This window comes from Coregonus lavaretus, assembly GCF_964263955.1.
Source record: "Coregonus lavaretus genome assembly, contig: HAP1_SCAFFOLD_1467, whole genome shotgun sequence".
Classification (NCBI taxonomy): Eukaryota; Metazoa; Chordata; class Actinopteri; order Salmoniformes; family Salmonidae; genus Coregonus; species Coregonus lavaretus.
The window spans coordinates 1179-25294 of record NW_028166752.1 but is presented as its reverse complement, the minus strand read 5'-3'; the positions used below and the strand labels follow the sequence as shown (position 1 = coordinate 25294).

The following is a 24116-nucleotide window of genomic DNA, read 5'->3' as shown; positions in this document are numbered from 1 at the left end:
CAGACCAGTGTGGTAAAGTTATAACACCTGCATACTTATGTTATTGACTCTTAGGGTTAGGTCTCTGAGATTATCAAGCAAACATACACAATATAAGTTGAGCTCCATTTATTGAATCATTATTAAATGTTGGTTTTTATTTACAGATTTATATAATATTTATTATATATTAATTCTGATATTAATCATTTTTAGGAGGCCAGACATTCACATAATTTAGTTAAGCATTCACATGAAGAATAAAACAATGATGGGTGGTAAATCCAAACATTCCCCAGAACACTTAAAAACAGACACAAGTGGAAGAGTTTCCTTGAATAAAATAACAAAATGACACGCAAGTTATTTTACTTATATTAGATATCTAGAGGTTTTGCCAAATCACACTCAATAATTTACCCACAAATAAAACTGCAACATCATGATTGATGACCAGCAGAGCTTTTTAAACATTAAAAACCAACCATCCTCTACTAAGAGCCTTAGAGGTCCCATAGTCACTGACCAGCAGGTATACTCACCTACTCCTGTCTCATTGGAATACATTACATTCTGACAGTCAGAACAGGTTTATGGAGCGATGGAATGGATTCAGTAGTCAGTACTGCTGTCACTCCCTTTGTTACAGTGGTGCTTCTTTTACAACCAGTGTCACCTCTAAAAGCTACTGTAGGTAGTATCAGTATTACTCTTACTTTAAGTCAGCACATTCAGACTTGTACTCAGAGAGCCCAATAACTACCACTCCGTTCCAGTTTGTGTCAGTTAATTCTAGATTATTTTAGAGTACCGGTATATCAAATGTAGAAGATCCTACATAGACATGGAGTGTTCAGACTCAACTAGGTAAAGTAAACAATTCAATATTTAAAAGAACATCCCAAAAGATTGCAATTTAGCTGGCATACGCCTACAATACAACATCGCTTTCAGTGATTGTGCCCATTCTAAAACGTTCCATTTCTATAGTTCCAGTTCTCATTTCCTCAGCGTTCTAAGCTTTAGAACCTTGGTGGAGATCTAACTCTCCATGGAGTCCAGGAACTCTCCCTCAGTGATGTGCTCCAGTCTCTTCAGGACTTGGTGGGCGCTGGCTGTGGGGTAGTCTGCCACAGGGTAGTCTGCAGGGCTGCTGGGTGAAGTGCCCTGGAAGGAACAGCAGAGTGTACGGAGGAAGGGAACCAGCTGGGTGATGGAGGAAAGAGAGCGACGGGTGAGGAGGGGGAACTCCAGACGCTCCGTAGACGACTCCTCGTACAGCTCGTTCAGCGCCTGGAATTACAGGACATGACATGACATCAACAGAATGGGACGAGCGGACCGCATTATTGAGTCAGGTCGTTATCATGGTGAATATAAGGACATGTTCTCTTGCTCTATAGTGGTGTGTGCGTTCTCTTACCCCATAGCGTTGGTGTAGTGCCTCTAGTACTTTGACAACATGGGGTTTGCACTCCTGCTCTCCCTCCAGGAGACTATTTTCTGGGCCACTGTAGCGGCTCATATCCACCTCTGGAACAAAGGCCCAGCGATACCTAGTCACACACACACACACGAGCAGAGAACATTTCATTTAATTGTAATCATGCTAAGCACACCCTTTATAGATGCTAAGCTGATATTAAGCAGGGTGAGGCTCTCACATCTGAAAGAGGGGCATCTTCTCTGGGGGGAAGGCCAGGGCGGTGTCCAGGAACTTGCAGGCAGACAGGTACATGTCCAACTCTGGCCGGGGAAATGTCAATGACCCATTCCCCATGGCCCCACGCACCACTTTAGTCAACCTGACACAGAGAAGAAAAGAGGAAGGAGAACAGAGAAAAATACATTAGACAATTTAATGAAACATGGTTGTGATATTCACATGAGAGACTGTCTCATACATATTAGAGAGATGGACAGATACATTGATGTGTCTACAGTACATGTAGATAAATTGAGTAGACTGAGTAATCATGGACTCACTTGGACACCTCTTTTTCTTCCGACAAGGCTTTCTCCAGACGAACAAATGTGCGAATCTGACAAACAGAGAGCAGAGACACCATTAGAAGACAGGACTGGACAAACACTTCCAAACGCTGTTTCTTTTGACATGCCACCTCCCTGCTGAAAACAATGTATGTAGCTACAGTGTATACATGCATTGAAATGAGGAAATTAGGACTGTGATGATACCAGTATCGCAATATTTTTTCCATGGCAAAAAAGAAAACACAAAGCAGACAAAACTCTTTGGTCGTTTAAAAACCTGCTGTATGTAAAATATTGTGTGATATAGCTTGGAAAATAAACAAATGTGACTGGATGACAACATAATGATGTTTGTTTCAAACAATAGGGCTGTTTTCCTAAAGGAGTTAAATCCGCTTTGTGATTTGTTTCCTTGCCATGATATACTAACAAGTATTGCGATACTGGTATCCTCCTGGCCCTGCAGGAAATCAGTGACAGGAAGTGATGTCATCAGGGTGGGGGTTGTTCCTCACCAGTTCTGTCACCATGATTGGCCAGAGGGAGGTGAGGTGCTGGGGGGAGATCCGCAGCATAAGAACACGGAACGTCAGAAACATCTGAGCAGAAACGGAGGACGTCTGACCAATACGCAGAGCCTCTGTCAGCCGCTCTGAGGGAGAGGAGGAGGAGGAGGAGGAGAGAGGATAGGACACCAGTATTACATTATACTGTACATTAATAATTAATATTGGCCTGATAAAATGTTAATCAATGTCACACTCTCACATTATCTATCAAATGTTTATTTTCCAAAATGTGATGGTCTACACCAGTAGTTCTCAGTCCTGGTCCTGGTCCTGGGGACTCATAGGGGTGCAAATTTTTGTTTTTGCCCTAGCGCTCACACACTTCATTCAACTAATCATGTCCTCATCAAGCCTTTGATTATTTAAATCAGGTGTTTGAGTGCTAGGGCAAAAACTAAAAAAGTGCACCCATTTGGGTCCCCAGGACCAGGATTGAGAAACACTGGTCTCCACACTTTGTCAATACACACACAAAGAATACTAAATACACAGAAACACAAGAAGCACACCCACCTTGGATGAGGGGCAGGTAGAGGTGGTACTGGTCTAACTCTCCACTGAACATGGCAAAGGCCTGACGCTTCAGTAACATGGGCTTCTGCTCTACACTGGGAAACAGCTTCAGAGAACTGCTCTGCATGCCTGCAACACACACACACAGTTAACACACGTACAAATGCACACACGCACACGCACACACACACCCACTCTACTTACTCATGAGGTCTTTGAACATGGTCTTCTCATGGGTCAGCAGGTGGTCAATGATGGATCTCCAGCTAAAGAAAACAGAGGTCAAGAGAGGTCAAACACAGTCGTTTTCTTTTAACAATTTATTTGATAATATTGATTTGTCAATATTTACATGGCACGCATGCACGCACTCACACACAAGCACATGCACAAACACAATCTTACTGGGGGGCACAGGAGACGTCCATGGTGAAGAACAGGGGATCCATGTAGAGTTCGAAGGCCTCTTTCCTCCAGGCCCTCTTGGTGTAGGCGTACCCACTCAGATTGCTCAGGAGCTGGGCACCCGCACTGAAACTGGGCATGTTGTAGGCACTGTGGTTCTTCAGGTAGGGGAAGACGTAGTACATGAGGCGAGAGATGAGAGGGACGGCTTTCTCCTTCTCATCACTGCGATACACCATGTCCAGGAGAGGGGCTAGAACCTACAGAGGAGGAGGGTCTGTCAGACACAGAAACATATACATAGGCGTGAGAGCCATAGGTGCACAGATCTGCACACTTACCTCTGCCAATAGCGCTAGAGCTTGTACACTGTACACAGAGGGGGCTGAGGAAGACACCATAGTGCTGGCCTGAGCTTCAGAGTCTGGAGAAACTGAGAAAAGAGAGTAGAAAAGGAAAGAGGGAGATGGGAACAGAAGGGAGTTGTTACTCATGAATATGTACGACTTTCTTCTCCAGTGCCTGCCCTGAGGGCCGACCCAAGGTTTAAACTCCTCAGGGTAGTGGGAAGTATCTCCATCTCCTGGGTGCACTGCTCCCAGCGGCGCTGCAGGGCGCTTAGTTCCACTAAAGTTGACATGGGTAACACCAGAGGAGAGGCACTTTTGTGAGAAGAGTGTCCTTCTTCACTGGACCACTATGCTGGGGGACATAGTGAGGATGTGCTGTGTTTCCATGGTTACAGTATAAGTCTGTGGTCTCTCTCAATCTACTCTAATGTAGACCTGAAGAGAGCGGAGGAGAGGATCGAGAGGAGAGGAGACTGTTGGTCGAGGTGGGCCCTCTTGCTTTTCTTAACTAATGATGTGGAACGTACATTAGATGCCAGGGTTTGGTTGCCATGGTTACTGAGGAGCATGCCCTGAGGGTTTTGGACAGGGGTGTCAAACTCATTCCATGGAGGGCTTAGTGTCTGTGGGTTTTTGGTATTTCCTTTCAATTAAAACCTAGACAACCAGGTGTGGGGAGTTCTTTACTAATTATTGACCTTAATGCATCAATCAAGTACAAGGGAGGAGCAAAAACCCGCAGACCAGCGCTTCCCAAACTCGGTCCTCGGGACCCCAAGGGGTGCGCACGTTTTGTTTTTTGCCCTAACACTAGACAACTGATTAAAACTATCAAAGCTTGATGATTAGTTGATTATTTAACAAAACCCAAAATGTGCACCCCTTGGGGTCCCGAGGACTGAGTTTGAGAAACCCTGCCGCAGACACTAGGCCCCCCGTGGAATGAATTTGACATGTGGTTAAGCCTAATTTACACCTTCCGCTTCAATCGAACGTCAATTGAACGTCCACTTCCATCCGCAGCTCCTTGGAAAAGTGTCCTGGAAAAGTGCAGACATGTACGGACAGGAGTGGACGTTCGATATTGCACCTAGAAGCACAAGGTGTAAATTAGGCTTCAGTCTGTTCCTGATAGAAGCCAGGGATGTCTCCAGGTGTGTGTGTGTGTGTGGTTACCATAGAGGACCAGGTCCAGTTCGTCGGATGGCTCCTCGGTCTCAGGACACACCTGTGGCTGGTTCTTGACCTCCAGGTTGCGGCTGAGCCAGCTGGTCTGCTCCAGAGACGACCCAGCCACCCCGCCCACTGCCTCCAGGATCTTCTGGGTCACCTCCTACAGGACATCACCATGGTAACCATCATTATCATGCATCTCACACTGTACCCTCTCAATCTCACACTAAAGCTTAATTTAGGCCTTTCGCTTTAATTAAAAGTCCGGTCAGTCCACACATTTCGGTGTGGACATGAGCGGACGTTGGATATTGCATCATTTCATTCAGTGGACCGAGCGGATGGCGTGGAAGAGGAAGGTGTAAATTAGGCTACAGCTGGGGTACTGGGGTATGTACTAGGGTATGCTACTGTGCTCCATGTCTTACCTGCATGTCCCTGGTGTCCTTCTTACTGTCCAGGTTGGACAGCCGGTTTACAAAGTCATTGAGGATCCTGTGGTAGGAGTGGAGAAAGATGACTGTACAGTTATGGATTGGTAGACTAGAGTGCAATAATATCTTGTTGATTCTGATACAGTATCAAACCAAAGCATGTCTATTGATGTGGGATGTACTACTTATGTTTGGAAATAACATTTACATTGTTTCAAACAACAGAGAGTGTTATGCTGGGAACAATGTCTACAGTAACAAATCAGTATGACCATTAGACTGTAAGTCGCTTCGGATAAAAGCTAAATGGCATATGTTATGTGATCAACGACTGAGAACGGTTTCTGGACATTGGACATCAAGAGAACATTTTAGTACATGTGTCAGACAGATAAGAAGTTGATGACTAACCCCAGCAGCAGGAAGTGTCCGGGCGGGGCCAGGTTGAGCTGCACAGATTCTCTGAGGAGACTGAGGAGGGGCGCCACGTTCTCCATGAGCGCCTGAGCTGGAATACTACCACACACACAGAGAGGAGGGGGGTGAAACATTGTTAAATAATATCACATGTAGACAAGAACTGAAGTGTATTACTAATCTCTGTGTTGATGTCGTTGTTTGTTACCTCTGGGTGTAGGCATAGCTGAACTGTAGCATGGGGGTGTCCACCAGGGTGGACTTCTGCCACACAGACGAAGAAGAGACAAAAGGGTTACATCAACTATGACCTTCAGATTACCACCATGTCATTTCTCTCTGGGTTAAACAGTCACATCTTTAGGTAGGTGTGTGTGTGTGTGTGTGTGTGTGTGTGTGTGTACCTGGTCTCCTTTGATCTGGTGGGGTTTCTTTACCACCTCTTTGACCATCTGCAGGATGTTGTCTGTATGGAGCGTTCCCAGGGACTTCACCAGATCCACGATGGTCAGATGAGACTCACTGGCCACAGGCAATATCTACAGAGATATGGAGAGAGAGAGAGAGGAGGAGGAGATAGCAGGGAGAGAGGGGGGGGGGCATTACTTTGTGAGTTAGAAGGTGTGTGTGTGTGTGTGTGTGTGTATGTATGTATGTATGTATGTATGTATGTATGTATGTCTCAATAATTCAGTTTTAAAACACTCACTTTGTTTGTGGAGTGTCTCTTGCTCCTCCGGCTGCTCCACACAGCTCCCACTGAGGCCATGAGCTGTACCCCGTACTGCCTCGTCAGAGGAGTCAGGAACTCCAACACACGCTGCCTCAGGATCTACACACAAGTACAGTCAGAGTGACACACAAATTCACATGTAATACATATCATAGCACTACTTACTGCCCATAAGAACACACTCCCACGCAAACATAAACACAGGCATACCTTGGAGCTCCTGAAGTAGACGGATGTGGAGGCGTGTCTGGTGGTCTGGGTGGAGTCTGAGCCCCTCCTCTGGGACTCCTCCTTCTTGACCACGCCCCACAGCAGAGCCATGCTACTGAGCATGTGCGGCAGCTCCTCGATCACAGCATTGCGGGCGTTCCGGACGTCTGCAGGGTCACAGGCCACCAGGGACTGAGAGGGACAGATGGAGACATTTAGACCATCATTGTTTTCTGCATGTGTGTCCAAGTTGGTAGCAGAGTGATCCACCTACATGTCGCCAAATCAGCAGTGCGTGTGCGTGTGCGTGTGTGTGCGCCTCACCTTCTTGTTGTCCAGTAGACAGTGGTGAGTGAGTGTGGTCAGTCCCTCCAGTAGGGTGAGAGGATAATCAGGAGCGATGTTCTCCTTCCTGCTACTCTGTGTAGCCTTCCCCCCGTCGTGATCGTACTGTTTTACCAGCTCGTCCAGGTTCCTGCAGATCTGGGTGATGAGCGGAGCCACGATGATGCCCAGCGAGCGCCCCAGGTAGGGCAGAGACGAGCACAGCAGCGCCACCCAGTGGGGGTGCATGGCATAGCCGTACTGCGGCTGCAGAGCCCGGGCTGCAGCAGACACAAACATCCCCTGGGCTGTGATGGGCTGGGTCTGGACATACTGAGCTGCCTTGATGGACTGTTGGAACAGAATCCCTGTCTGCCATTCCCGCTTCAGGGCTGAGGAGGAAGGGATAGCTGCAGGTGTGTCACGGGGCTCATCGGGGTGCGGGGTTGAACCAGACCCCCCTGGCCACACGTAGTACTCCAGGACGATGAGGGCCTGTAGGAGCTTGAGCAGCTCCATCTGTAAGGGGTACTGCTCCTGTCCCCCTCCCCCTCCCAGATTCACCAGGCTCTCCTCAGACAGACCCACCTGTTCATCTAACAGATCCAGACACCCCACGGCAGAGTCCTTCTCCACCCCTCTCTGGCTGATGTACATGGACGTTGAGAGGGTGAGAAGGGCGTACTGCTGCACCTTACACCCGGCCAGCAGCTTGCGGATGGCCTCCGGGCCGACCCCAGCCTCCCCCTGGGTGGAGGTGTCCCCCTGGCCCCGCGCCACACAGCCCAGCTGGGTCACCAGGCGGGTCAGCACCCCCACGCTCTTCACCTGGACCTCCCTGTTCCCCTGCAGCTCCCTGGGGCCCAGGGTGAGGTAGGACGGGTAGTGGGAATGCAGGAACCTCAGGCACAGGGACACCAGCAGCTCGATGAGCAAGGAGGGGGGAATGGAGGGCGAGGAGGTGGGCGAGAGCAGGCGTCCGTGGAAGCCTCTTCCGTCCTGGGCCTGCTGGTGGCGCTGGAGCAGGTTGGAGACCAGGTTGAGGTGGGCGGCTGAGCTTGTGTCCAGGGAGGTGGAGGAGAGGGCGTCCACTAGAGGACGCTGGGCGCTGCTCCTCAACAGACTGTCCAGCAGGGCCAGCCCATGGAGCAGACGGGGCCAGCCGCCGGGCACAGAGTACAGCAGAACATGGCGGAACAGAGAGTCGATGACTTCCCGCTTCTCACGCTCCTGTTTGAGGAGACGCGACCGAGCCATGGCTTCAAGCTCCAGGTCCTCCTCCTCCTCGCTCGACAGTGAATCGGACGCCTGCGTGCGTTCCGATTCCACCCTCCTCAGGCAGCTGACCACACCTCCTTCCTCTACGCTACAACCGTAAGGGGCGGAGCTGGAGTTCTCCGTGGAGACCTGGGCACCACTGGTGTCAGCTGACTCGGTGTGTTCGCTCTCTTCCTCCTCCTCTTCCCCCAGCTCGTCTTCCCCCTCTGTGGCTTCGCTCTCGCTGCAAGACACCCCCGTGGAGTCAGCCGCTGGAATGGTCGTCTCCGGGTCACGCTCTAGTTCCCCCCACAGGGCCTCCCGGTCCACCAGGATCATGTGACCCAGTGTACCCTCATCTGGTTGGGTGCTGGCGTCCGTGGAACCCTTGGTGGTGCTTTGACTTCTGCTGTTTAAACCTTTCAGATGACCTACAGAGAGAAAAAGGTCTACCAAAACATACACACACTAGGAGAGCAACATCCCTAAACACTCCAATAATCACAACATAAGACTCCAGAACACACACACACACAAATACACACACGTACGCGCACACACACACACACACACACACACACGGACACACACGTACCTGCAGTGAGGTTCTGTTTGACACTCTGGATGGTGTAGCGCTGGGTGGAGGGGTGGAGCAGCAGCAGCAGAACAGGCTCCAGGATGCGGACCACGTCCTGCAGGGAGAGAGCCCTGACCAGCCAGCACTGGGCTGCAGCACTCACAGAACCATCTGGGCTGTTCAGACAGTCCACCACCACGCACAGAGACCTGGGACAGAGATACACAGAGTCAGTCATAGGGAGATGAGGGACAGACGCAGAATCTTAAATAGTGCTCTGAGAGAGAAAGAGACAGAGACAGAGACAGAGAGAGAGAGAGAGAGAGAGAGAGAGAGAGAGAGACCATCTCTGCGATCTGAGGAAAGGACAACAGGTTCACCATGGTAGTAGAGTCATGAAACATAATACACTGGGGACCACACCACAAACTGCTGTTGGGCCCAGAGACCAACCACTGACCATACTTCAGCTCTGTACTCACCGGTCAAACGAGCGGTTCAGAGACATGGTCCGGTTTGACTGGTTCCCCCTGGTCAGGTGCCACAGCACTGAGAACCTGTGTAGGGCCTCCAACCGTACAGCCTGAGGGAACACACCAACATAATTTACATGGTAGTTAAACACACAGGATTACTTACTGTTTGTTTTATCACATGAATTTAGCCTAGAATATTTGTTCCTATGTTAGGTGGGTATATGTAAAACTGGGGTGTTGTTTAAATGCGTTAGGTGTATTGGATGGATCTTTGCTGTAGGCGTTTAGTGTCTTGATATTACAGTAGAATCTTGTTAGTGTGTGTGTGTGTGTGTGCGTGCTCTGTACCTTGTCTCTGTGCAGTAAAGCCTGGCAGACGATGTCCTCACAGATGGATGCGGAGGGGGCCAGGCAGTGGAGCCGATAGAAGAGGTCCACACAGGAGGTGTGCTGCTCTCGACGCTCCACATCCAGCTGACCCCACAGCACCTGGGCCACCCGCTGCATGGGTTCACAAAGGTGAAAGGTGAAATGTTAGAGGTGATGATGATTGGTGTTCATTTGGATCAACTTAACGCAGCAGCATCAGACGACTAATTATCCTGATGTGGTTAGGTAATAGGCAGCAGAAATAAAAAAGGTGATGATGCTGTTGTACAGGGAGAAACAGATGACACATTCACTAAGGAAATGTACACATTTCATCATATTATACAGTAACACGTCGGACCAGCTAGGTCCCCTCATTTTATGTTCCCTCTTCATGTGGCAGTAATACAAGCCCCCTGCCATGGTAGACCATGATTTCCTGACCTGGTAGAAGTCTGTGCTCTGCTCGATGGCGCTGAGCAGGCCTGGGTAGATGGGGGGCACAGTGACCATCTGCAGCCGCCCGCTCAGGGGGTTGGCGTTGCTGGCCTGGTAGCGCCTGGTCTTGTCCTGGATGACCAGGGCCAGGGACTGGGAGTGGTTGATGAGCTCCAGAAGAGACGACACAGCTGTGTGCTGCACCTGGTAGTCCCTCGACAGGCAACACAGGGTCATCAAGGACCTCAGCCACAAAGGCAGGCTGCCCACGTCACTGTCTGAAGAGAAAAAACAAAACAATATTTTGGTTACTTCCCATTCAATGAGTTCAAATTAGTCAAGATCATGAAAGCATATCAGTATGCTGACTTTAACCATCATAAAGTGGTCAATTCAACCCTGTTAGTAAGCCATGTTAGGAGTAGGAGTACACACTAAAGCTTTAAGCTACGCTTTTAATTTGAATAGACAAACCAGCACCCCAGTAAACCTGTATGGTTAACGATGTTGTTTTAGTAGAGTTAAACAAATTCCCCTATGTGGACTAAATTGTGCGAGTCTGACATGCATGACTACTGTGCGCCTAACTAACTACAGTACGTTTGTGTAGAGGTGTATAGACTGACCTGTATGGGTAAACAACCATTATTGTGTAAAAGTGTATACTGTGACCTCACCTGTATGGTGGAACATGTCACTGTAGAGCACCTGGCTCTCCTCCTCACTCAGGTAAAGGGGGAAGGTGGTACACTCCAACAGAAGGTGGCATGCTGCCGTGAATGCCTGGCGGCACTCCTCTGATATCTCCGCCCTGCCCCGGGGCATGTACGCTGCCCCCCAGTCCACCCCTCCTCCCGCTCCCCCTCCTCCTTTCTTCTTCTCTGTAGGGGGGACAGGGCGGTCTGGGACAGAGGGGTCAGAGGAAGAGCGTGGTTTGTGTTTGTTGGGTGTGAAGAGCTCGGCTAGCTTGTCTTTGATCTGGGTGGTGGTGATCTGAGGGCCCTCTCGGAACGAGGTCTTCCCACCAGGGGAGAGGGCAGCGGGGTCGGGCTGTACAGCCTCCTCTTGCCCCCTGACGTCCTCCACCTGAACCAGCAGGTACCTGGGAGGAGAAAGAGAAAGAGAAAGAGAGAGAGAGTTGATCAAGTTGTTTTGATTGGTGCATGCTGTGCTTGATGATTGTGTGTTAAATGTTTTCCAGATGTGATCATGTTCTCTACCTGGTGGTTATGAAGGCTAGTATATCCAGCAGACACTGGGTCATGGTCTCCACACTGCCCCCCTTCCTCCACACGCCCTCGCCCTCTTTCACGATCCCCGCCCATTCAGGGCTCAGTCCCGCCCCTGGTAGGAGGTGCAGTTCCGAGGGTGAGGCGCTGAGGCCCAATCCGCTGTCTTCAGACCGAAGGGGCGGGAAGGTGCTTTCTCCCTCTACTGGGCCAGTCTCCTGCTCCACAACCCCATTCAGCTCTTCCTCTGGTTCTGTGTTGTCATGGTTACTGTTGACCCGACTGCCCTCCTCTTCCTCCTCCTCCTCCTCGTCCCTCTCCATGTCCTGTATCTAAGGGGAGAAAATGTATGTTCCAACCAGAATACCACCAATGAGGGAGAGAGTGGTATGACCTTAAAGGACAGTTAGAGAACCGTCTTCTTGTCCTTAAACTCTAAAAATATTATTTTTTTTCTTACGGAGAAATCCCATCACGAGCCATTCAGTGACTGAAGGAAGCTAAAAGATCAGTGGGAGCTGTGTCTATGTGACAGACAGACAGGCCAGTGTTACAGCTTGACTCCAGACCTTGGCCAAAACCAATTACATCTGCATGGAGAGTGAAATTAGAAGATTGTTTGGCCTGTGTACAGTCTGGATCTAACATCAAGACAAGAGGAGTACAGTACAGGACAGTACATGAGAGACAGCCTGACCAGGAGCTAACCCTGCCAGGAATGTTTTCCCTCATTCAGACGGGTCACCTACCAGACAGCTCATCCTGAGGGCATGACCATTCTGAAGTATCTTTGTAGTGCTGCATCCCTAACTCCCATTTTCCTTCTACTCTCCATACGCCACAGCTTCTCTGAACCACTGCACACACTCACACAGCCACTGACCGGAACATATTCGAAGCTCTCCTCCTGTGTCTGTGACTTCACTTTCTGTGTCTGTGACTCCACCTCCATGTCCATATAAGCCACGGGCATCTGGATCTTACTGAGCACCTTGAAGCAGGTGCGCAGGCCCTGTTTGAGCTCTGATAGGTCCAGACAGGTCATGTGGGTGCGGAGCGCATGCAGCATGCGGCCAAGCATCTGGGGCAGGAACTGAGACTGGATGTCAGCATGGAGCTCCTATTGGACCAGACACACAGAGACAGACCAATCAGATACGGTTAGAGAGAGAGAGCAAGAAAGAGCGAGAGCAAGAAAGAGAGAGAGGGAGAGACTCAAATGGCAAATACATTCAAGAGGATAAACTTTTTCCCAAACACAAAGTGGCTAAACTCTGGTGCCCAAACACTAGGCATGCCCTGGAGCTGTTGTCAGAGGACAGACTATGGTCCCCCAGCCACATCATAATTCACACGGGCACAAATTACCTGAGGGCCCAGCAGGAAAGGGTGGCCACAGCACTCAAGGGAGTGATTGAAAAAGCTTCTTCCACTTTCCCCAACGCACAAGTGGTTATCTCCACCCTGCTACCACAAAAATACTTTCACCCTGCCACCATACAGCAGGTGAATGCATGCATTTCGCGAGACTGTGCCCCAAAACCTAATGTCTACCTGGCCAACCACTCCACCCTGGACTTGAACAGCCTTTACGACCAGGTCCACATCTACAAGGCAGCAATCCCAACTTTTGCCAGGACCCTGAAGGACGTCACCCTCAACCGTAGCCCCAGCACCTCACACAGGAGCAACGGACACCCCACCTAGACCAGCGAGACACCCTCCCAGACCTGCAAGACCCCCTGCTGAAGGACCTGCACCGAGAGAACCCACGCCAAGAGGACTTACACCCACACCACAGCATCACCAGCCACACCCCAACCAGCTAAGACCACTCCAAGCAAACCCTGGCCACACCCTATATAGGCCCCACCCATATCAGACCTATGCCCCTTCTGCCCACCCCATGCCCCCTGCCCCTGCGGCAAGGATCTCAACATGACAGAAGGACATATGCCCAGGCCGTGAGCAGAGCAACAGGCCCAACCCCCACTATTACACCCGCCCAAGCATCATCCTGCGACCTAAGAGGTATGCAGAGCTCAACATGCTCTGCTCACACCTACAGTGATGGTCCGGGCCTAAACCACACATAAACAACACTAGACACTATGGAACACAAAGTTTTTACTATCTCATCCTGAAATACACAAGGTCTGAGGTCATCTGCCTTTGGCCTAAAGAGCAGGAACCCAGGACTTCATCAAAGAAATCAGAAATACAGACATTGTCAGAAACATGGCATAAAGGAGACGGACCAACTGGTTGCCCTCTAGGTTACAGAGAGCTGGTAGTCCCATCCACCAAACTACCAGGCGTGAAACAGGGAAGAGACTCAGGGGGTATGCTAATTTGGTATAGAGCAGACCTAACCCACTCTATTCAATCTGGCTAGAAATTAATAAGGAAATGATCTCAACAGAGAAAAATGTCCTCATGTGTGCTACCTATATCCCCCCAATAGAATCCCCATACTTTAACGATGACAGCTTCCCCATCCTAGAGGGGGAGATCAACCATTTCCAGGCCCAGGGACATGTACTAGTCTGTGGCTACGTAAATGCCAGAACTGGACAAGAACCTGACACCCTCAGCACACAGGGGGACAAACACCTACCTGGAGGTGACAGCATTCCCTCCCCCATATGCCCCCCTAGACACAACTACGACAACATAACCAACAAAAACGGGTCACAATTCCTGCAGCTCTGTCGGATGCTGGGTATGTACATAGTCAATGGTAGGCTTCGAGGAGACTCCTACGGTAGGTACACATATAGCTCATGTCTTGGCAGTAGTACTGTAGACTACTTTATCACTGACCTCAACCCAGAGTCTCTTAGAGCGTTCACAGTCAGTCCACTGACACCCCTATCAGATCACAGCAAAATCACACTCTACTTGAACAGAGCTATGCTCAATCATGAGGCATCAAAGCCAAAGGAACTGAATGATATTAAGAAATACTATAGATGGAAGGAATGTAGTGTGGAAATCTACCAAAAAACTATTAGTCAACAACAAATTAAATCCCTTCTAGACAATTTCCTGGACAAAATGTCTCACTATAATAGTGAAGGTGTAAACTTGGCAATAGAAAACCTAAACAGTATATTTGACCTCTCAGCTTCCCTATCAAATCTAAAAATTTAAAGCAGACAAACAAAGAAATGGTTTGATGAAGATTGCAAAAACCTAAGAAAGAAATTGAGAAACCTATCCAACCAAAAACATAGAGACCCAGAAAACCTGAGCCTACGCCTTCACTATGGTGAAGCACTAAAACAATACAGAAATACACTACGGAAAAAGAAGGAACAGCATGTCAGAAATAAGCTCAATGTAATTAAATACATAGAATCTAACCACTTCAGGGAAAATTGAAAAACTCTAAACAAACAACAACACGAAGAGTTATCTATCCAAAACGGAGATGTATATGGATAAACCACTTCTCCAATCTTTTTGGCCCTATAACAAAGAGCAAATGGCAAAAACATATACATGATCAAATAAAAATCTTAGAATCAACTATTAAAGACTACCAGAACACACTGGATTCTCCAATTACATTGAGAGAACTACAGGACAAAATACAAACCCTCCAACCCAAAAAGGCCTGTGGGGTTGATGGTATCCTCAATGAAATGATCAAATATACAGACCACAAATTCCAATTGGCTATACTTAAACTCTTTAACATCATCCTCAGCTTTGGCATATTCCCTAATATTTGGAACCAAGGACTGATCACCCCAATCCACAAAAGTGGAGACAAATTTGACTACAATACCTACCATGGGTATGTGGTCCTCTGTAGCTCAGCTGGTAGAGCACGGCGCTTGTAACGCCAAGGTAGTGGGTTCGATCCCCGGGACCACCCATACACAAAAATGTATGCACGCATGACTGTAAGTCGCTTTGGATAAAAGCGTCTGCTAAATGGCATATTATTATTATTATTATTATTATTATTATTATTATTATTATTATATGCATCAACAGCAACCTTGGGAAAATTCTCTGCATTATCATTAACCGCAGACTCGTACATTTCCTCAGCGAAAACAATGTATTTAGAAAATGTCAAATTGGCTTTTTACCAAATTACAGACCACGTATTCACCCTGCACACCCTAATTGACAAACAAACAAAACAAAACAAAGGCAAAGTTTTCTCATGCTTTGTTGATTTCAAAGAAGCTTTCATGAGGGCATGCTATACAAATTGATGGAAAGTGGTGTTGGGGGGAAAACATACGACATTATAAAATCCATGTACACAAACAACAAGTGTGTGGTTAGAATTGGCAAAAAACACACACATTTCTTTCCATAGGGCGAGCTTAAGCCCCACCCTCTTCAACATATATATCAACAAATTGGCGAGGGCACTAGAACAGTCTGCAGCACCCGGCCTCACCCTACTAGAATCTGAAGTCAAATGTTTACTGTTTGCTGACGATCTGGTGCTTCTGTCCCCAACCAAGGAGGGCCTACAGCAGCACCTAGATTTTCTGCACAGATTCTGTCAGACCTGGGTCCTGACAGTAAATCTCAGTAAGACAAAAATAATGGTGTTCCAAAAAAGGTCCAGTTGCCAGGACCACAAATACAAATTCCATCTAGACACCGTTGCCCTAGAGCCCACAAAAAACGATACATACATTGGCCTAAACATCAGCGCCACAGGTAACTTCCACAAAGCTGTGAACGATTTGAGAGACAAGGCAAGAAGGGCCTTCTATGCCATCAAAAGGAACATAAAATTCAACATACCACTTAGGATCTGGCTAAAAGTACTTGAATCAGTTATAGAACCCATTGCCCTTTATAGTTGTGAGGTCTGGGGTCTGCTCACCAACCAAGAATTCACAAAATGGGACAAACACCAAATTGAGACTCTGCATGCAGAATTCTGCAAAAATATCCTCAGTGTACAACGTAAAACACCAAATAATGCATGCAGAGCAGCATTTGGCCGATACCCGCTAATTATCAAAATCCAGAAAAGAGCCGTTAAATTCTATAACCACTTAAAAGGAAGCGATTCCCAAACCTTCCATAACAAAGCAATCACCGACAGAGAAATTAACCTAGAGAAGAGTCCCCTAAGCAATCTGGTCCTGGGGCTCTGTTCACAAACACAAACAGACCCCACAGAGCCCCAGGACAGCAACACAATTAGACCCAACCAAATCATGAGAAAACAAAAAGAGAATTACTTGACACATTGGAGCAAACTAGAATGCTATTTGGCCCTAAACAGAGAGTACACAGTGGCAGAATACCTGACCACTGTGACTGACCCAAAATTAAGGAAATATTTGACTATGTACAGACTCAGTGAGCATAGCCTTGCTATTGAGAAAGGCCACCTTCAAGAGAAGTCAGGCTATGTGCACACTGCCCACAAAATGAGGTGGAAACTGAGCTGCACCTCCTAACTTCCTGCCAAATGTATGACCATATTAGAGACACATATTTCCCTCAGATTACACAGACCCACAAAGAATTGAAAAAAAATCTAATTTTGATAAACTCCTATATCTATTGGGTGAAATACCACAGTGTGCCATCACAGCAGCAAGATTTGTGACCTGTTGCCACAAGAAAAGGGCATCCAGTGAAGAACAAACACCATTGTATATACAACCTATATTTATGTTGATTTCATTCCCTTTTGTACTTTAACTATTTGCACATCATTAAAACACTGTATATAGACATAATGACACTCGAAATGTCTTTATTATTTTGGAACTTTTGTGAGTGCAATGTTTACTGTTAATTTTTTATTATCTATTTCACTTGTTTAGGCAATGTAAACATACAGTTGAAGTCGGAAGTTTACATACACCTTAGCCAAATACATTTAAACTCAGTTTTTCACAATTCCTGACATTTAATCCTAGTAAAATGTCCCTGTCTTAGGTCAGTTAGGATCACCACTTTATTTTAAGAATGTGAAATGTCTGAATAATAGTAGAGAGAATGATTTATTTCAGCTTTTATTTATTTCATCACATTCCCAGTGGGTCAGAAGTTTACATACACTCAATTAGTATTTGGTGGCATTGCCTTTAAATTGTTTAACTTGGGTCAAATGTTTTGGGTAGCCTTCCACAAGCTTCCCACAATAAGTTGGGTGAATTTTGGCCCATTCCTCTTGACAGAGCTGGTGTAACTGAGTCAGGTTTGTAGGCCTCCTTGCTCACACATGCTTTTTCAGTTCTGCCCACAAATGTTCTATAGGATTGATGTCAGGGCTTTGTGATGGCCACTCCAATACCTTGACTTTGTTGTCCTTAAGCCATTTTGCCACAATTTTGGAAGTATGCTTGGGGTCATTGTCCATTTGGAAGACCCATTTGCGACCAAGCTTTAACTTCCTGACTGATGTCTTGAGATGTTGCTTCAATATATCCACATCATTTTCCTTCCTCATGATGCCATCTATTTTGTGAAGTGCACCAGCCCCTCCTGCAGCAAAGCACCCCCACAGCATGATGCTGCCACCCCCTTGCTTCACGGTTGGGATGGTGTTCTTCGGCTTGCAAGTTATCCCCTTTTTTCTCCAAACATAACGATGGTCATTATGGCCAAACAGTTCTATTTTTGTTTCATCAGACCAAAGGACATTTCTCCAAAAAGTACGATCTTTGTCCCCATTTGCTGTTGCAAACCGTAGTCTGGCTTTTTTATGGCGGTTTTGGAGTAGTGGCTTCTTCCTTGCTGAGCGGCCTTTCAGGTTATGTCGATATAGGACTCGTTTTACTGTGGATATAGATACTTTTGTACCCGTTTCCTCCAGCATCTTCACAAGCTCTTTTGCTGTTGTTCTGGGATTGATTTGCATTTTTCACACCAAAGTACGTTCATCTCTAGAAGACAGAACGCGTCTCCTTCCTGAGCGGTATGACGGCTGCGTGGTCCCATGGTGTTTATACTTGCGTACTATTGTTTGTACAGATGAACGTGGTACCTTCAGGCGTTTGGAAATTGCTCCCAAGGATGAACCAGACTTGTGGAGGTCTACAGTTATTTTTTCCTGAGGTCTTGTCTGATTTATTTTTTGATTTTCCCATGATGTCAAGCAAAAAGGCACTGAGTTTGAAGGTAGGCGTTGAAATACTTCCACAGGTACACCTCCAATTGACTCAAATGATGTCAATTAGCCTATCAGAAGCTTCTAAAGCCATGACATCATTTTCTGGAATTTTCCAAGCTGTTTAAACGCACAGTCAACTTAGTGTATGTAAACTTCTGACCCACAGTGATACAGTGAATTATAAGTGAAATAATCTGTCTGTAAACAATTGTTGGAAAAATTACTTGTGTCATGCACAAAGTAGATGTCCTAACTGACTTGCCAAAACTATAGTTTGTTAACAAGAAATTTGTGGAGTGGTTGAAAAACGAGTTTTAATGACTCCAACCTAAGTGTATGTAAACTTCCGACTTCAACTGTATGTTTCCCATGCCAATAAAGCCCCTTAAATTGACTTGAAAGAAAGAGAGAGAGCAAAGAAAGAGCTGAAAAATAGTGTGTGTGTGTACCAGAGGGATGACGTCCAGTAGGAATATGATGAGTGTGGAGATCTCTGTGACAGAGGGAGCAGGAGAGTCACACTGATACTGCAGAGGGGGCGGCGGCAGGTCAGCTGGGTCACTATGGAGACACACACACACAGAGAGAGAGAGAGAGAGAGAGAGAGAGAGAGAGAGAGAGAGAGAGAGAGAGAGAGAGAGAGAGAGAGAGAGAGAGAGAGAGAGAGAGAGAGAGAGAGAGAGAGAGAGAGAGAGATCAGCTAAACAATGTAAAATACATTTGAGTTGGAGAAAGATGCTTTATAACAGCAAAGCTACTGTGACTATTCCAGAGGAGGTACAGTAGGTGTTAGTAGAGGTGTTACCCACCTCAGGCAGGTGCAGAAGTGGCAGGTCATGTAGTCCCACAGGAACTCACTGTTCATGGAGCTCACCAGCATGTTCACCGTCTTTATGATTTCTGATGCGTTCTTGTTCTCTTTTATTTTACTGCACAGACAACACAACACAAATACATCTAGGCAGTTACTATCATGTCGATCTCTTTTTAGGAAAATTCCCAATAAATACCATTCATCTATATTAGTTCATTCTCCACTCGTCCCATCCTCTCACCTGGCTAGCTGGTTGCCTGTCAGGCCAGCGCTGGTGATAGACTCCTCTCCCAGCATCTCTCTGCAGTAGCTGTAGAATGCTCTCACCACCTCCAATAACACACTGCCCACCACCAGAGGACCTGAGAGAGACCACCATAATCATCATCATCATCATCACACACTGCCCACCACCAGAGTACCTGAGAGAGACCACCATCATCATCATCATCATCACACACTGCCCACCACCAGAGGACCTGAGAGACCAACATCATCATCATCATCACACACTGCCCACCACCAGAGGACCTGAGAGAGACCAACATCATCATCATCATCACACACTGCCCACCACCAGAGGACCTGAGAGAGACCAACATCATCATTACACACTGCCCACCACCAGAGGATCTGAGAGAGACCAACATCATCATTACACACTGCCCACCACCAGAGGATCTGAGAGAGACCAACATCATCATTACACACTGCCCACCACCAGAGGACCTGAGAGAGACCACCATCATCATCATCATCACACACTGCCCACCACCAGAGGACCTGAGAGAGACCAACATCATCATTACACACTGCCCACCACCAGAGGACCTGAGAGAGACCAACATCATCATCATTACACACTGCCCACCACCAGAGGACCTGAGAGAGACCACCATCATCATCAGCATCACCACTACACTCTACTTACCAGCAGAGGGCTTGAGACAGATTGAGAGAGACAGAAGGGGAGGGGTGGGAGAGAAGAGGCCTGAAGGAGGGGAGGGGTGTGTTTACCTATCTCTGGCTTATCTATGAGGCTGATGATGACGCGGAAGGGTCGTAGATAACCAATCACACTCTCCGGGTCCGCCTCCACATCCTTTTGATTCAAGATGTTGATCAAAGCCTAAAGACAGAGACACAGAGGACACACACACACACACGGTTACACCACTGAGTATTTACTGAATTGAAGTTCACATTGTTTTCCTGGTTTCATATTTGAATGAGTGACTTACATTTAAGGGCAGGTGTTTTAAGACCTTCATGAGGTTTAATCATCTGTGACAGTATGATTTATATACTGTAACTGATCAACAGTAGTGTTAGCTAGTGTGTCTGACCTGCACTAGGAGTTCTCTGGAGTGGGTGTTGAAGTAGAAGGCTGTGTGTTCCTCCATGGAGATGGAGAGGTCAGGGTCTGCAGCAACCATACCCCCCTTAATGTCTGTGCCTTGGGAACAGCAACACACACACAGAGATACAGTTATTCCCTTATAATACCAAGGCATACATTTTAGTCTCTGAAAGGAGAGGTGCAAACAATTGAGGCTATATGGATAAATGTATTAGGTAGACCTAAACGACATTAGCTACAACTAAAGTTATTAGCTACATAGTTAACTATATTCAGGCCTACTGCTAGACTATGACTCAAAGCCATAACTTCATTGTGTGTGTGTGTGTGTGAACATGGCCGTGGTGCATGTCTATCCACAGTAACTACCTAGCAGCCAGGCGTAGAGGCGTCTGTTGAGGGACATGTCTCTGCGGAGCAGCGTGAGGGAAGCAGCAGACACCACTGTGATCGTGTCCTCCCTGGTCATAGGAATACTGCCTTCTGTTGGGTCCTGAGGTAATAACAGGGACAGAGTTACACATGGGGCACAGGGAGAAGGGAGGGGGAGAGGATGAAGATAGAGAGGCAGAGAAGGAAGAGTTGGAAGAGGAGATGAAAGAGGAGTAAGGGAGGATTAGGACAGGGTATATAAGGAGGAGGAGGTGAGGAGGAGGAGAATGAGGAGGAAGAGGAGGAGGAGGTGAGACAGAGGAGAAGAAGGAGGAGGAAAAAGGAAGAGGAGGAGGTGGTGGTGGAGGAGGAGGAAGAGGAGGAGGCAACGTTACTTACCAGGCAGGTGGCCAAGGAGAAGAAGTAGAGCAGGATCTCCAGCATGTTCCTCTGCACCAGAACATTAGAGTCCTGCAGAGACAGACACAACGCCTTCACCTGGGAGAGACACAGAGAGAGAGAGACACACAGAGAGAAAGAAAGAGAGAGAGACAGAGAGAGAGAGAGAGAGACAGAGAGGTTATACAACATATCCAACATTGCAGACACAACCCTACACTCACTCACATTAACACGCTGAAACACAATAACTCACCACCAGGCGGTTGTCATAGCCCAGCATGCATGTTTGCTGGTGCGGGGGGGTGAAGCGGTCGAAGTGTGTGACGATGAAGAGAGAGGCAGGCAGCCGGACCAGAGGGCTGACCAACACACTGCCCCACAGAGCCCCATAGAACACCTGCTGGCCCACCAACATAGACAGTCTCAGTAGCAACACATCCGTCCTGAAGAGAGGGGGAGAAACTTTTAAGTGAGGAAGAGGAAGATAATTAGTAATATCATGCAATTATCTATGCGAAAGAAAATACACTGAGTGTATAAAACATTAGGAACACCTTCCTAATATTGAATTGCACCCCCCTTTGCCCTCAGAACACCCTCAATTCATCGGGGCATGGACTCTACAAAGTGTCAAAAGCGTTCCACAGGGATGCTGGCTCATGTTGACTCCAATGCTTCCCACAGTTGTGTCAAGTTGGCTGGATGTCCTTTGGGTGGTGGACCATTCTTGATACCCACAGGAAACTGTTGAGTGTGAAAAACCCAGCAGCATTGCAGTTCTCAAACCGGTGCGCCTGGCAACTACTATCATACCCCGTTCAAAGGCATTTAAATATTTTGCCTTGTCCATTCACCCTCAATGGCACACATATACAATCCATGTCTCAATTGTCTCGAGGCTTAAACATCCTTCCTTCCCCTTCAACTACACTGATTAAAGTGGATTCAACAAGTGACATCAATAAGGGATCATAGTTTTCACCTGGATTCACCTGGTCAGTCTATGTCATGTTTTGTACACTCAGTGTATATTGCAATTTTTTTGTTGTGTTTAGGTACACAGGTGTGTGTGTGTGTGTGTGTGTGCAGCGTGTACCTGTCATAAACCTCAGCCCCCTCCTCCAGGCCAGGCAGTAGTCCAGTGATGAAGGCCTGTAGGCTGGGCAGTAGGGCCCTCTGTAGGGGGGGGTAGTAGCGCTCATACAGCGTCAACAGGGCTGGCTTCACTGCCATCGCAGCATGGCCCAGCAACGGGAACAGCCCCGAGCTAAAACACATACATACACACACACACACACACACACACAAACAAGATAGAGATCAATACAACACATTAACTCACACACACACACATCAGTACAGGAGAACACACTGACAGGTCAATAGGCCTACAACACCTCAGGACAGACAGACAATACAGACAGACAGACAGACACACACACACATCCTATGGGTTAGGATGAGTCCCACACCTGTAGATGAAGAGGTCCTTGGCCAGCCATTTGGTGCCGATGATCTTGAAGATGACCTCATAGGTCTCCAGGGCCTTGAGGTGCACTCCGCTGGGCAGGGCCGGGTGCAGACACTGGGCCAGACGCTTCCCAATGATCAGCCTCTTGGGCAGCAGAGAGTAGCGCAGGTTACTCTGCAGGGCCTGGGGAGGGAGGATTAGAGAGAGGGAGAGCGCTGATGAAGGGGGTGCCAAATGGTGCTTGTTAGTGGTGTGTGTTGTAACGAATACCAAATTAATAAGCAATTCATTGGTAATTATTGTGTATCTACTGTGTAATGTGTTTGGGCTATTGACAAAAAAGGTCATGAGGTACTGACACTGTCAACATAACCAAATAGATTAGCAGGAACTGGAAGTGTTGCACACACACATATCAACAGAGGTGGAAAAAGTACTCAATTGTCATACTTGAGTAAAAGTAAAGATACTTTAATTAATAGAAAATGACTCAAGTGAAAGTCACACAGTAAAATACTACTTGAGTAAAAGTCTAAAAGTATTTGGTTTTAAATATACTTAAGTATCAAAAGTAAATGGAATTGCTAAAATGTACTAAGTATCAAAAGTAAAAGTATAAACCATTTCAAATTCCTTATATTAAGCAAACCAGACTGCACAATTATTTAGAAAATGTTGGGACGGATAACCAGGGGCACACTCCAACACTCAGACATAATTTACAAATGAAGCATTTGTGTTTAGTGAGTCCGCCAGATCAGAGACAGTAGGGATGACCAGGGATGTTCTCTTGATAAGTGTGTGAATTGAACCATTTTCCTGTCAAAATGTAACGAGTACTTTTGGGTGTCAGGGAAAATGTATGGAGTAAAAAGTACATAATTTTCTTTAGGAATGTAGTGAAGTAAAAGTAAAAGTTGGCAAAAATATAAATAGTAAAGTAAAGATACCCCCAAAAACTACTTAAGTAGTACTTTACAGTATTTTTACTTAAGTACTTTACAACACTGATCAACACACACTGTCATTCTACCATAACACTCCTAAGCAAACATCCTTCTTGTTAAATGTGTCACAAGCAGTGTCCCACTAGCGTGCAAAGTCCCCTTGGGTGGAGCAAGAGACTTGTTAGACCATG

General features: G+C 47.1%; 1 protein-coding gene across 1 annotated transcript; it reads right to left on the bottom strand.

Moving 5' to 3' along the window:
- Positions 1-408: 408 nt before the first annotated feature.
- LOC311114349 (protein DOP1B-like) lies at positions 409-23161 on the bottom strand (the record flags this gene model as incomplete). Its single annotated transcript, XM_084189612.1, has 34 exons — positions 409-1272; positions 1403-1535; positions 1644-1784; positions 1966-2021; positions 2490-2626; positions 3057-3185; positions 3261-3322; positions 3462-3721; positions 3803-3885; positions 4988-5144; positions 5413-5479; positions 5830-5934; positions 6044-6099; positions 6240-6374; positions 6545-6667; positions 6779-6970; positions 7103-8790; positions 8955-9145; positions 9419-9519; positions 9761-9913; positions 10226-10497; positions 10897-11321; positions 11440-11780; positions 12320-12568; positions 19009-19120; positions 19369-19488; positions 19615-19735; positions 20391-20502; positions 20720-20829; positions 21103-21226; positions 21505-21603; positions 21761-21950; positions 22604-22774; positions 22980-23161. Coding segments are annotated over 34 exons (6849 nt in total), but the record flags the coding sequence as incomplete, so codon positions are not given.
- Between the last annotated feature and the right edge of the window lie 955 nt (positions 23162-24116).